This window comes from Oxyura jamaicensis, chromosome 3, assembly GCF_011077185.1.
Source record: "Oxyura jamaicensis isolate SHBP4307 breed ruddy duck chromosome 3, BPBGC_Ojam_1.0, whole genome shotgun sequence".
Taxonomy (NCBI): Eukaryota; Metazoa; Chordata; class Aves; order Anseriformes; family Anatidae; genus Oxyura; species Oxyura jamaicensis.
In genome coordinates, this window is record NC_048895.1 from 58,351,852 (window position 1) to 58,366,916 (window position 15,065).

The following is a 15,065-nucleotide window of genomic DNA, read 5'->3' on the forward strand; positions in this document are numbered from 1 at the left end:
AAAGTTGTGGTTAGAGGTAGAATCTCTTACATCTAATTAGAGATTTAATTCATTCCAAGTATACGAACTTCAGGGTAATAAGCTTTTTGCTAACAGAGCTTGTCTTGCTACCTGTCTTTTGTTGTAAAAGAATTCACAGAAGGAGAAAGCGGGCCTGGAAATCAGGCAGCTTTTTTTTCTGCTCTTCACAGAACTACATTTTTCTTTTCCTTTTTTTACTGGAATTGAGTGAAGAAGAGAGGTGGAGATGAGTCAGCTGATCCAATGAGACTTTTGCGGTGGAAAAATGCTGCCTGTTGTGAGAAAAGCCTCAACCGTCTCTGCTGATATTTTGTTATTGCCTCTTGTTTTACTTTTACCTTGTTGCGCCTCTGGGAAAGTGAAACTTTTTTTTTTAAGAGAAATCACATAAGATTTACATTTGCTTTTGTGTGTATGCATGTTTGTGTATGTGCTTAATTTTATTCATGCAGGTCAATCTACTATGAACAGAGTTAATGCACAATGAAGTTTTTAATTATCTAGGGGGTTCTACAGCTTTACATATTCACTCCCTCTTTCCTTCCTTTCTTCTGTACCTTCTTCTTTTTTCTCTAGTCGTCCTATATGAATCAAAATAGTTGTGAATGGTAACTTATACTGGAATTCTACTTCTGCCTTGCTTTCAGTTTTGTTGACATTCACTTCCAAAGTTCTAATACAAAATCTATGCAGCATATTATGCAATCATGTACTTAATTACATTGAGGATGAAAATGCACATCAAATGCAATCTTTTTTTCCCCTGTCAGGACATCAATCATCATATACAATACAGATTAACTAAACAGATTTTAAACACAGTTTGTTCTCTAAGGCACAAAATGAACCTTTTGCCTTTTCTTGATTAATGATGTCTTACAACTTTTTACCTGTGGAAATAAAGGTCTTGGGGGGATGGGAGGGGGGGACACAGTAGTAAAGGGAGGGGAAGGAATGGAGGGGGGTATTAAACCACATCCTGCTGACTATAGTGAAAATTCAGACATAACTTAAATGGGGGAAACCCTATAGAACTCTTTCCTACTTAAAATCTAATCTTATTATCAAGGCAATTAAAAATGGCATAGAAGTGTGTGGCTGTCAGAAGTGTGTGGCATTCATTCACAATTAATTTTTCACTTCTTTCTGCAGATATTGCAGTTGTAGAGATGAGTGATGCCTTCCGTCAGCCTTCGTTGTTCTACCACCTGGGAGTCAGAGAGAGCTTCAGCATGGCTAACAACATTATCCTCTACTGTGATACAAATTCTGAGTCTCTGCAGTCACTGAAGGTAAGTCTAAATGAAAAAATGGAGAGGGGGAGAAAAAAGACGCAGTTATATAACTCTTGAAATAGCTTGTCTATTTCCATGGGAAATACAGAAGCCACTTGTGGTTCACAAAAGAATAGCAAAAATGTTTTGAGGCTTGGAAAATAAGTCTACAGTGAAGTGCTGAAAAACTCAGTTTAGTTTTCCCAAGAGAAAGATTTAGATGACTTTACCATGGTCAGTTAAATAGCTGGATATTAAATAGCTCTTTATGGAAACATAATTTTGACGAATCTCAAATGAGAACTTAAATATGTGGTTTTGTCATTCAAGAGAATTACTTGTATTTGAAATAAATTGTTACAGTAAGAACAACTGGCTGAGAATTGTAGTGTGTAGAATAATCCTTATATTTTTTAGCTCCCTTGCAAAGTAGGAATCTTCTGCTCAGACCTGATGGGACTATGGGATTCTTGTGCTGGAGATTATTGACACTGTAGCAGAGTTAGTAGAAATAAAACTTACTCCTGTTTTTCCAGACCAAGGTTTACAGGATGGTAGGTTGGCTTAAGGCAAGTTAGAGGTTTAAGATAATGCATAGGGCTGTGAATTGTGGCAGCCAAGTTGATACTTGCTTCTTCCTCTGCTAAAGGTTTGCTAACTTCCACAGGGATGGAGGAGGGCAAACAACTTAGATGGAAGTATTTTAAATTACTTCCACTCCCTCAGGTTCATTGGCTGTGATCAGGAGGTGTTTTATACTACTGCACTTAAACTCTAGGCATTGCTGAAAAGAAGCATTTTAGTAAGCAGCTTGGTGAGTCAAAGCAATCTGGGCACTGCCGCCTCTTATGAATGATTTGCTTCCCCTGCTTCTGGTTAATGCAGGGTATTTGTTTTTGATTCTGCCCAACTATTTGCAGCTTGGTTCTCATGTGGGAGGGAAACACCTTGAACTTGGTTTCTGCCCACTGCACCTCCCTCCAGATGATCTTGGCCAACTGAATTGGTGGCAATCCAATTCCTTTCTTTTTGCAACACAAAGAGTACACAGATAAAAATCCTAAAAATAAAACTGCTAATATCTTTGGATTGAATGTAATTATGCAAGTATAATGGTCTAGAATACAAGCAGAGCAGAATTTCATAGTATTGTGTAAGGAGCCAAACACCCAACTCCCACTGAAAGTTAACTTGGAGTGATACACAACTTGGGGAAAAAACTCTTTCTAGTTTGAGCTGGACTTTGCAAACTGGTCACATTCCAGGTTCCCACTGATGTCGATGGAATCTGAATCCTGTGCTGTGAGACCTGGATGTCCCAGTTGCCACTGGGCACAGTTTCCAAGTCTTTCAGTGGGCACTGTACCACAGTTTCTTTTAGCTTTGAGTTGGTCCCATGCTTCTTGCTCTTTAATTGTTTGCAGAAAAATCACCAGAGATTCACAAGACCCCTTCCCTATTATTTAGTTAGTTCCTCAAAAAAAAAAAGTTATGGGCATGCACAAGCATCTTTCGAGGCAGTGTTTGTTCCTGTATCTGTTACAGCCAGCAGTTAGACTAGAAGCACTGCACGAGCGTGCACTATACCTGTTGGCTTTTTTCTCACATACAACCTCTGTGTGTGTGCTGTTTTAATCTGGTATATAGCAGTGAATTTAAAATGATTACCGAAATGTAGGAAGGGATATGTGATTTAACTGGGGTATAAGGAAATGTATATGGACCTTTTGAACAGCAGAAGTTCACCTACATATGTATGTGTACACGCACTTATGTCCCATGTTTGGAAAACTAGTAGCAGTCCTATGTGAAACACGTCACTTCATCTGGGGAAAGAGCAGTTGCATAGGAGACTGACATGCAACAGGGAAAGCATGAGGTGCCTTGGCTCGGCCCTCTCCATTTTTTAATGGTGTGGCATATAGCTCCTCAGTGGTCACAGTGGCAGAGGTGTGATGTAGCTGTCTGATAAATCTGGCAGGGTTAACTGTTGCTGGTAACAAAACTTGGTGGCAAAAAATCCTGAAAGTGAGGTCACTGTCCACAAGTGGCTTGCCCTTGGGCAGATCCTTGGGCTGTACCATCGAGACTGCTGTGCAAGAGCCATCTCTTTCCATCCATATGTGCTTTTGATTCTTGTTCTCTGAAATTGTGCATTTAAAAACTGAAGATGTATTCTTTGCATCAAACTTACTAAAGCGACATGAATTTCACCTAATTTGAGTAGCTCATGGTTGACTTTCAGTGCAAGTTGGGAATACTTTAAACTTCATAAAATACTGCTTTTATGGTTTTATTTTACTGTTTATAGTTTTTCTGTGGGCAGCAAAACAGTAATGATAAACTTAACTTTACAATTGTGAGTATATGTATTAACAGTCAACTCTTGGACTGTCTCTTACAGGAGTACATGTGCTTCTGAGCATCTATTACAGGATGTCTGTATCTACTTAGTTCTATAATCTTTTTGTCTCTCCTGAGACAATACTCGATTTCTGTTGATTTGACAGGCTTAGAGAACTTCTATCAACCAGTCTTTTCCTGTCATGTTAATATGTTAATATTAGCAAGTTATACTGATCAGATATCTTTCCTAGTAGTTGTTCGATGTTGTCAATGTCTTTTTTTCTTCTTCTTCTAGGAAATTATTTGCCAGAAGAATAATGTAAGTATGACTTCTGTGTGCCAGTTGAATTCTAGGCATTCCATACTTCTGTGGCATTCAATGTTGTTTATCATATGTTTTCCACTTGAATCATTTAACACTTTCCTACTGTGTTTTACAGAGTTAGATGCAGAATTCTGGAACTCCTAGCAGCAAATCTGTGTGCATCACTTTGTTGCTAGGTACCAGGCTCACTTTTTACCTTGCTTCCATCTATCAGTGGCATTTTCTTCGCTGCCTTTACTTGTCTGTCATATTTTTTTCCACACACCATTTTCATCTGTCCATTTTTTCCTGTTGTCTCTTTCTGTATGGTGTTCTTAGAGCTCTTTTTGAAACTCCATTGAAATGGAGTTATTTGCAAACTGGTGCTCATTTTAGAAACCCATGGTTGCAGCTGTGAAAATAGATGTATTTATAGAGAGTGTGTGTATATTTATTTCTAGAAGCAGAGGTCTGGAGCCTGCTAGCCCTGCTGCAGTGCTGGTCCCAGTATTCTGTCTGTGCCTGTCGCTACACTGTAAGCTTCTGCACCTCTGCGTCCCTTTGGTTTCTGAGGTCGGCCTTGCAAATCCCCCTTTCCTTTTTTACTCTTAAGTTCAAGGTGAACTGACTTCTGACTGTGAGAACATCTTTCATGTGTTTCTCAGTGTGGTTTGTTCAGGAGCAGCGGGGTCAGTCACATCAGGATACACATTTGGTATGCGGAGCTTTTGGCTTCGCCTGGGAAGGTACCGGTAGCCCTATATGTTAGGGGATAATCTTGTAGCAGTTAATCAGTGGTTTGCAGATGTCCTGAGCAGTTCTGTGCATGCTGTAAAATTCATATATTTGAATAAACTTTTAAAGGGGCATATGAAGTATTTAAAACTCGACCAAATTCTAGAATTATTATGCAGTCTCTGTGGCAGTTTTTAACACTGAGATATTCTGTTTTTTATGTTATTTTATTTAACATGGCAATTCATGGGTTAAGTACGGACTTCTATCGGTATGAAACAAGTTCCTTTGAGAAGGACGCAGTTATCTATTATAGCTAATAGAATTTCTGAAGAAGACGTTAAATCCAGTGTAACCTTCTGCCCTAATGTTGCATTTTAAATTGTGTAGTATCTTTAGATTCATTGAAAAAAAAAAAAAAAAGGAAGTGCAAAGCACATTCCATAGACTTCTTTGCATCTCTTTAATAAAAAGTGCTTTTCAGAGATCCACAGAGTGCTGGGAATGCTGTGTTAGATGAAAAAAAAAAATAAAAAATCTAGCTTTTCTCCAATGAAAACGCGGTAGATGATCGGTTAGGTCTTTACCCAAGACGAAACAGAACTGTGAGTTTCTTGTAAATTTATTTGTTCTTTCTTCCTTTGACCCACAATGACAGAGATCTAGGTAAAATGTTGAGTACTTAATATGCTGTCTGTGTGAGGGCAGGGGAAACAGCTCTCCTAGCAGGAAACCAGCAGGATATGGCTTGTGCACTAGAATAAAGGGAAGATGTTGTCTTGTCCTATTTTTAAATGACAGTCCCTGAAGCTCAAGGAGCAGTATGATAACTTGGCCTTTATCCGTTTGAGAATGAATTGTTCCGTTTTCCATTTAAATTTAGATAGGTGGCTGTGAAACTGTCATTTATCACTTTAAGAAACGTTTCAACGTATGCCACAAAAAGAATGTGTTCCTTGAGAATCTCAGATGTTTTCAAGCACACCCACATAACATGTTTTCTGGGAGGAAGTATTTTCCCAGTGATTAGAACAGGGAAGTCAGTAAAACTGGCTTAGCAACTCTGCAACTGTTTTTCTTTTCCCTTTTTTTTTTTTTTTTTTGTCATGGATTCGTGCCAATCCGTGAGTTTCCTCAGAAAACTTACCTGGAAATAGAATTTTCAAACTGTTGCTGTGTACCTATCTGCTGAATATCATTACAGCTTCATAAAAGCCATGTTTGTTCACAAATCCTGAGACTCTTGCATAAATTGGTACAACAAATGGTGATGATTTCCCCCCCCCTTACTAAAAATAGGTACGTGAATGATTGTAATGCTGCAAATACAGGAAAAATGAAATTGGCATATGAAATAGAACAGGAATTTAGTCATGCAGTTCTAGAAAATGTGTTTTAATAGCACGCAAGCACCAACCATAACAGTATGATGGTATCCCTGGCACCAGTGGATTAAAAAGGCTGCAAAACAAGTGTCTGTGTGTGTATTTGTCTATATATAGATCTGTCTGACTGAAATGGCTTGTGTTTGCTTTCCCTGAACCTTGTCTTCCTAAAAGTGGTGGGGAGGAAAAAAAAATCCATTACCAACTGTTTTGTTCTTTGTTCTGACTGGATTTTTGTTCTTCCCAGTAATGGTCAATGCAGCGTTGCATAGCTAGGATAAACCTGTAAGGGCAGAGCAGTCAAAGATAACGTAGGCTCATTTCCTGTTATATGTGGTTTTATAGCTGTTTGGTTGGACCTTTTCCAAATGTTGCAGTAGTATCAAAAAAAGCATACATTTTTACAGGGAGTGATACTCTGGCAGGAGGCAGTTACTTTGGTATTTGAAAGCTTAAGTTTAGTTTTTGCTGTTATCTGATTTTTGAGGTCAACCAAGCAGCAAAGCCATTCTAGAAATTACTGGTAAAGAGTTTCAGTCATAAAGAGATGTTGGTATAAAGGTTACAGTACGTGGTTGTACTTCGCTTGTTTTTAGCTCACCATTTTTTTTGTTGTTGTTGTCTTAATTCTCCCTGGCTTGAATCTTGTCAGCTTTGGAGAAAAGCTGCAGGTCAGGTTCCAGATGGTGATTGACTGATTTTTATTTTTTAATATCAGTACTTGCTGACTCTGAGGTAGTTTATAATATATGTATGGTTTGCAGCCAACCTTGGCAGTGTTTACCGTTCGGTTCAGGCTTTCTGCTCGCACCGTGCATGGCCTCAGGAGTTGCCAGGGGTATGATCCTACCTGACAGCTGCCAGCCTGAGCAGAACAGAGGTTAGGACTGAAGGGGAACTGCTCTGCTTGGCAGCCAACACTCAGGGTTAGCCATTAAGTACTAAGATTAATGCTGTTCAGCTGGGAACGCTTATTAGTGTCTTCCTTTTCTGTCATTCAGAGGGATCAGACTTTGTAATTAACACTGGTTTTCCACAGCCCTTCCTAATGGTGGAACTGCCTCCTGCTTAGAGCACAGCTTGGGGGTCAGCTTGGTGGTGCTCTTTCAGCAGCAGTGGGAGAAAGCGATCCTGAATGAGGCATGCCAGAGACTGTACCAAGCTTCGAGCTTCCCTGTAGGTACCACTATATAACTGCAGATCCCATGGGATACGTTTATCTGTCGCTCTCTCTCTGTAGAATTAGAGAGAAATATTTTAATACTCCTCTTCCCACTAGCAAATTATTTGGGAACAGTTTGTTTTTGGTATCCAAGTGTGTAGAAATGTGATGCAGTAACCTTCAGTAAATATTTCATTGCTGGTGACAGCTGTGTTGTTTGTTGTTTGTGGTACATCACTATCTTGCTCATTCTTTCATATTTTGTGTTTCTTGATAAATTTTGCACATACTTCCCTTGAGAAAAGTTAGAACTTTTTTGGACATGATGTAAATATGATGTAAGGATGTATACAACGTATGCTGATTTTTAACAAGCCTTTAGGATCTGTCATGGCTGCAATAGATTGTTGTTGCTGGACATGAAAAGAAAATAGGAACTATTTGAAAGACTAGACCCATTTTGTGTGTTTTAATTCACTTGAGGTGTGAGGCCTACTTATGTTCTTTTTCAAATCAATAACAAGGCTGTCATTCATTTGAGTGGGATTTGAAGTAAGCCCAAACTGAGCCTGAATTCATTAAAACATCAGCACATGTTGATTTACTGTGTGCTTGGGGATGGGGGGAATAGATTTAATAACTTGTTTTAGGATTTTGCCATCTGCTACATGCAATACCATGAAGATTCACAGAATTAGCTTTAATAAAAATCTCATCAAAAGAATTGAAATTAGAGCAGATATCCCTCAAAAGAACTGAACTGGGGAAAAAGACAATCTTAATTAAAGGAGAGTCAGCAGGAAGAACAGTTCCCACTGTGAGCGATGCTAGTTATTTTTATTACATCGGATAATTTTGTTTTTAAAATAAATACATTGGTGGATGCTGACCTGAAGGGTAGGCAGGTAGGTGGGATTCTGACAGATTCTCCCATCTCGAAGTAAAGGTTCATGGTTTTGGTTTTCTATTTTGTTCAGTGCTTCTTGTCTTTGAAAGCAGCCTTCTTCTGTTTGTGGATATTTGACTGCTAAATGGTTCCAACAAAGTAAAATAGATTGTCAGGAGTCAAGAGGACTGGATGCTATCGACTTCTTCAGATTTTCCAGAGGTTTCTCCCTCCTTTTGAAGTAAAATTCAAGATACGAGAATTATTTGAGCAGATCTCAAATGTTCATCTGTATAGCACCATGTCTTAGTCTATACAACTTTCAGAGAACAGCCTTCTTTACCACATTAGATATCTTAGTGTTAACCTTATAGAGTAATGTTCTTTCTAATAAGACATGGTCTCCCAACTAAGTTTCCCAAAAGGCTGTGCTTTCACAAGCAACAGGTCTGTATTAAGAGGGATATTGAAAGATGGGCTGGCTTGTATTCTTGTTGTGGTGATCAAAATAAAACTACACGCTCTGCAGTTTTCTTTTCCCTCTTAAAAACAAATAGGTGAAATACTCATTTCCGTTCATAGCCAGAGAAAGGATACCAAGCAAGAAAGAAACGCTTACTGTTCCAATGAGCAGTGGGTTTACCTGGGAGCGCTTTGGTTTCAAATTTTGAAATGGTAGAGCTAATTAGACAAGCTTATGGCTGTGTTTAAACTGAAGGTACACATAGGCTGGAATTGTTTAATTTTGTACAGCAAGCTACAAAGGGACGCTAGAAAAATATGTAGCAATTAAAACATCCATAAAAACGAATGACAGACGTAGTCACTTGATGGTAAACACTTGCGTGTGTATAACAGGCTCCAAGCAGAACTCCTGTTTGCCGACCAGTCTGACTGATTCGGTGATGGGGCTGTGATGCAGATGTTATTTCAGAAGGTGGCACGATGCTGCCAGGCACTGAATGTGCAGGCCTAAAGCCTTCAAGCTAGATGTTTGTGTCTCCTAGATATGGCTAGTTCAGCTGGTCTGAGAGTCGAGGCTGAGTGTACTTTATGTAATGTCCGGAAGCTTCCTTGTGGCTGAGCTACAGAAACCCTGCGTGCACGACGGTGGTCTGCCGCGGCCCTGATGCTTCCAGTACTGCCTTCGGGCCTGCAGCTTAGGTGACCTCCAGCAACTTCAACTTTCATTAGGGTAATGTGAGCTTTTGAACCATAAATAATAATGATAGGTTTATAAACAAGGATTGCTGGAAAGTGAAACTTCTAACACCTGTTGTCGATTTTTGGGGTTTCTTCTCACATGCTTTTGAGGCCCTTTAATGTTACTTGAATTTGGAAAAGGGTGTGAGTGCAACTAATGGCACTGCAATTGTATTTGAGGTGTTCTCCCTCATTTTTCTTGAACGGCCCGGTGTTATTGCTTGCATTGTACACTATACAGTGAGTCAGAGTAATGGATCAAAGGAGAACAACGCTTCTGTCACGGGTGCTTAAAATTTTAAGCAAGCTTAAAATCAGGAGTGAAGCTAATTAGGCTTAGGAAAGAATATCAGTTTGTGAAATCAGAATTGGGGTGGAGTGTTACAGGGCAGATTTTAATAGGGTAAGTGGAAAATGTCTAAAATTCCAAGTGGAGTAATGGGCTTTAAACAAGTCAAAATCAGAAGAAATATGTGAGCAGGTAAGAGGAGTGTGTTGGGAAGTCCACTAAAGTTAGTGTAGCCTACATTTTGAAAAAGATGGGGAGAGAAGAAGAAAAAGTAGCTGAGATGGAGGTTGTGTAGTCTGGGAACGAGGAGAATAGAAGTTCAGACTGTTTCTGGGAGGAAGGTGTAGAGCTGCGTGGCATTGAAATCACTGGTGTGGTTCTTCAGCTGCTGCCTGGCAGCATGGTCCCCACAGGCTCCTGTCCCAATTGTTGCCCAAATGCAGGTGTAATTTGGGTCTTTGTAGTTAGAATTTGTGATGGTGATGACAAAACATTTTTCTCTGTAGTAGGAGACTCTGGACTTTATTATATGAGAGCAGTCTTGCCCTCATTTTTATCTTATCTTCTTTCCCCCCCCCCGCCCTTAGTAAATAATATATAACTTTTTTTTTTTTTGCTTGTGTCACCTGAGCTACTGCATCTATGCCTCTGTCAGGTTCATCTGATAAACATCTAATGTACCCTTTAGATAAGAAAGTGAAAATTAGATCAGTATTTCTTGTATGTTAACTTTACTGCACGTGTTGGTGGTTTGTTTTTTTCTTCAAGCCTTTTTCCAAAAGAAATGAATATTAAGAGCTTGTACTTTTTTTCTCCTCTACCCTCTTGCTGTATCTGCCTGTTTCTGTCCGATGAACTTCAGCCAAATTTGAAAGACTTCAGACAGATCCCCAGAAACATAACAGTCTAGGTTAAGTTAACATCCAAATTAGTGCCCTGACTGAGGGCACTGGACACCCCACTGGACTGGGGTGAGATTCTGCCTTTAGACAATTACCTGAGAAACCTGGGGGCATGTGAACAACAGTGAGTTTACTTCTGTTTTCTTCCCATGTTGTGCCTTCTCCTGCCTTTTACTGTTAAGTTCTTCCTCTGCTCTTTTTGTATTCTGCTTCTGAAGGGTTCTGCCTTCTGTAGCAGGCTCTATAACATAAACAGCTTTTTTTTTTTTTTTGTCTCAGGTAAGAGGCAAAATGCATGTAAATTAAGTTTTGTTGGCTCTCTTGTTCCACTGAAATGGATACATACATACTTCCTAGAGAAAGTACACTCAGGATCAGTTTCTAAGAGCTCTGAAGTAGCAGTCTTCCTCCTTGTAGTATTATTTATGAAGATTCAGTGCTGTCTCTGTAGGTGGCCTGACCATTACACCAGGATAAACTTCGGGTTCTGTGGATTTCAAAAGCTGGAAACATCCTTCTTCAGAGCGGATTTTTCTTTAAGAACTATGCCAGAGGTCTGAGAAGCCTTCCTGCAAGCAGTCTTGAATTTACAGTCTTGAATTTGTTTTTAATGCACTGAATAAACATTAGGAAGTAAAATATTTGCCCTAGGATATCTGTAGCTGTTTCACCCTTTCTCTTGGCTCTGACCTCTCAGCCTCTTTCCTTTAGTATTAAAAATAAATAAATAAATTGAAAAATAGTCTTCCTGTGCTTAATAGCAGCTCCTGTGCCAGTCACTGCCCACCCTTGCCCTGTAATCACAGAAACCAGTTCCAGTAAATTCATTGCTGCCTCTCTGCTTTTGTCTGTGGGCCACATTAGGCTTTACCAGGGTCAAATATTTGTCTGTTCACTCCTGAGAGCATCTAATAGTGTAAAAGGTGTAATTAAAAAAAAAATCATCCTTACACTGTTCATACCTAATCTCAGATCTGTACACAAACTTAATTTTGCTGACAAATATGTACACACGTTTATACAGTCTAGAGTACCTCAGTCCTTCCAAATTTTAAAAATCTGATTATACATGTTAAATGCATGCTTTATGCATGCAGCTGGTTTTGTGATTTTGAAAACTATCCAGTCACTGCTGTTTCATTGCATGGAGCCCAGCTTGCCAGAGGAGTGTCTGAAGTGATGTCCTGATTGCTGTATTGACTTCTGGGAGAGCAATACTACTTTCCAGAAGAAGCTGACTGGAAAGCAGTTAGCCTTAGAAATAATTCAGGGGTGCCAAAATGTATCTCAAGAATTGTTTCCTTATGCTTTTCTTCCTGGGCTGCTTGCCACTTCAGTAGTGGAGTCTGAGCTTCAAAACCAAATGCAGCACTCCTCCTGATTTTGATGGTATGCTGTTTTATAGTTGGGACCTTTCAGAACCACGATTTTTCAGCAAGCTTTCTATGGGCATAAATCTGTACTCACGCACCACAGGCACCAGACGCCTTGTCTCCCTCTTTCCTGGAAGATAAATGATTTTTTTTTTTTTTTTGCAAAGTATCTGTCATACATTGATATATGGAAATCAATACAGTTTGGCAATTCTAAGACGTTCTGTAAGTGATTATTCTGAAATGTGTAGTTTTAAATCCTGCTTAAGGTTGCTACGTAGCAGAGAATTTCATTTGTCTTTGTCAGGCTAGTTTTGTCAGAGTTGTTTCGCAGTTCATGCGTGGATTAGTTTATCTCAGTTTTTCTGTTGCGATCAGTTTGTTATTGTTTTTAACATTTGTGATATACATTTCAGATGTATATTGTTTGAGATGGAAAATGAATTTATGTAATCCTAGGCTCCATATGTAAAATCTTTGTCCCTTTGACTTAAGTAAGTGTAATTTTGCATTTGGTATATGCAGTTGTTTTACGTTTAGGCTTTCTAAACTATAACTGCCTTAACCATTACATCTTGTATTCCTACAGATGTGCACTGGTAACTACACATTTGTTCCTTATATGATAACTCCACATAACAAGGTGTACTGCTGTGATAGCAGCTTTATGAAGGGACTAACAGAGCTGATGCAGCCCAGTTTTGAGTCACTGCTTGGGCCTATATGCTTACCTTTGGTGGATCGATTTATTCAGCTCTTGAAGGTAGCACAGGCCAGTTCAAGGTGAGTTGTCTTTTTGTACCCCTTTGTAAAATTCATGTTTCTACTGGCAATACAAGTGTCAGGCTCGCTCTTCAGGATAATGAGATTTTTTTGTTGAGACAAATTGATAATGAAAGCTTAGTTTGACCAACTCTCCCCACACTGATACCGCTCTATGAATAAATGTTCCGCAAAGGTATTGTGGTAGAGTTGCAGGGCCAGAAAAGAAAACGCAAGGGACCTGTCCCAAATTGTTAACGTGATGTTGTTCATCTCCAGCCAGTACTTCCGGGAGTCCATCCTTAATGACATCAGGAAGGCTCGTACCCTCTACACAGGCAAAGAGCTTGCAGCAGAGCTGGCAAGGATTCGGCAGCGAGTGGATAATATTGAAGTTTTGTCTGCTGACATTGTAATAAACTTGCTGTTGTCCTATAGAGACATCCAGGTATGTATCCCATACTCAAAGATCATCTAAAATATATTAAATTTTGTTCTTAGTGGAATTTCTAGTGTATTTTGCACAGATTTGCTAACAAACTCTGAGTAATACACAGTAGTAAAAGTCCTTTACGATATCTTCAGATTCTTTCCATTTTACTTTTAGTTCCACTGTTTATAGCATGCCTTTATACTTCTATACGCTAGGGTGCCTTTACACTTCTGTACACCTCTCTATGTCAGCACTACTATTTGATGAGCAGCCTCTAGTGTGTCCTGCTTAAAGGCTACGTTAGCATTCTGCTATTGATTGATATGTACGTGTTCTTACTGTGTGTGTGCTTTGTCACCATGCTTATGATATTTCTCATGGCAACATAACATGTTTATATACACTGCAGTTTCTCTGAGTGGAGCTAGTAATCACTTACATTGTAATCCAATTGTTGCTTCTTAATCATCTTGAAGGTTGTTTTTTTCTTTAACTGTGTCTCAAGGTTACTGTAAAGAGTTCTGGAACTCTTATGTGTCCACCCCCTGAAGCTAACTTGAGTCATGAAATATATGTACTGAAATTTACATCTACATTTACGTACAGGAGGCCAAATTGTGTTTCTGTGCTAAATGCTGTGTGTATTCACATCTCTGAATGCCAAGCCATTTACAGGTTGAGACTGAATATACTGAAATCCATATAACTTACAGTAAATTAAAAATTCATCATAGTATGAAATACCAGGTCTGTAGCTCAAAGAGGAGTTTATATAGGTATACTTTGGTACAGGCACTTAAAACTTCATTGTTCCCTTCTTTTGGAAGGATTATGATTCCATTGTGAAACTGGTGAAAACCTTAGAAAAACTGCCTACTTTTGACCTGGCTTCCCACCATCATGTGAGATTTCATTATGCATTTGCACTGAACAGGTAAGACTCTACCCTTCCTTCCACTGTTGACTAGTAAATCAGTACTACAAACTTCACGTATAGTTGGTAATCCTGGTTAAAGGTCTCCACTGTAATCTTTCACGTTCTCTGAAAACATGCACAAAATGTACCGCATGCAGCAACAACCACTGCTTTCTTGGCTTAAATGGGAGCCGTGTCATGACTTTTCTATATATTTTCATATTTTTAAAAATGAAATTCTAGAATGCTGGCAATCAGGCATTAACAAGGGAACTTTTCAGAGGAAATGAGATGTTCTGCTCTCTTGGTGTTGTCACAGTGAAGATTGTGCTGTTGATATTTAGAAGAGTACACCCAGTCTCAGCAGGCATTGAAATTCTCAGATACAGAAACTGTCTCACAGATAAAATTTGAGAGAGAAGCAGAAAGAATATTGAAATTCAGGTTTGCCAAGGAGGCTGAAAACTGCATATAATGTCAAAGTGATGTCAAAAATAAGTCATAGGCAACTAGTTGAAAAGGTAAACCCAGTTGTAAAACAGAAACAGGTTTTTAACATGTTTAGATCCTCAAGGTCACTGTCTTCTACAACAGTCACCTCTGAAAACAGGATTTGGCTAGTTGACTCAGGCACTAAAAATATCTTCTGTTGCAAAACTGCAGTATAATCTTTTCAGGCAGACCCTTGTACTCCATTGGTTTTGTTGGGTCATCTTGCAGACCAGGAGGTATGTTTTTATAGAGAAGACTGTAAGATGTAGCCTTTGAGGGTATCTGTTATGCAGAAGGTCTACATATTACCTACAAAGGAGTTCAGATCAGATTTCCCCATCCCATTCTCAAATTGTATTTACAGCCTGCAGTCAATGACAGCCATAAAAACATGTATGCCAAGAAGACATTACTTGGGGTAATTGTAACTTTCTCCATGTCTGGAATATAAAGGATGTTTCCTGAGCTAAAGCAGATCTGGAATACTCTGCATGTTTTAATATTTTCTGTGGAAGAAGCTGTTCCTCCTGCTTCTAATCTAGGTCACTAGTACAGAAGGACAGAGCAGCTCAGTTAGGATTA

At 39.1% G+C, this 15,065-nt stretch overlaps 1 protein-coding gene across 1 annotated transcript in view; it reads left to right on the plus strand.

Moving 5' to 3' along the window:
* MAP3K5 (mitogen-activated protein kinase kinase kinase 5) overlaps positions 1-15,065 on the plus strand; it is a 99,854-nt gene that overhangs the window by 29,691 nt on the left and 55,098 nt on the right. Inside the window, exons 3-7 of the mRNA XM_035321106.1 lie at positions 1,174-1,313; positions 3,937-3,960; positions 12,470-12,663; positions 12,922-13,090; positions 13,903-14,009. Of these exons, the coding sequence (XP_035176997.1) occupies positions 1,174-1,313; positions 3,937-3,960; positions 12,470-12,663; positions 12,922-13,090; positions 13,903-14,009 (634 nt within the window). The remainder of the gene's footprint in view (positions 1-1,173; positions 1,314-3,936; positions 3,961-12,469; positions 12,664-12,921; positions 13,091-13,902; positions 14,010-15,065) is intronic.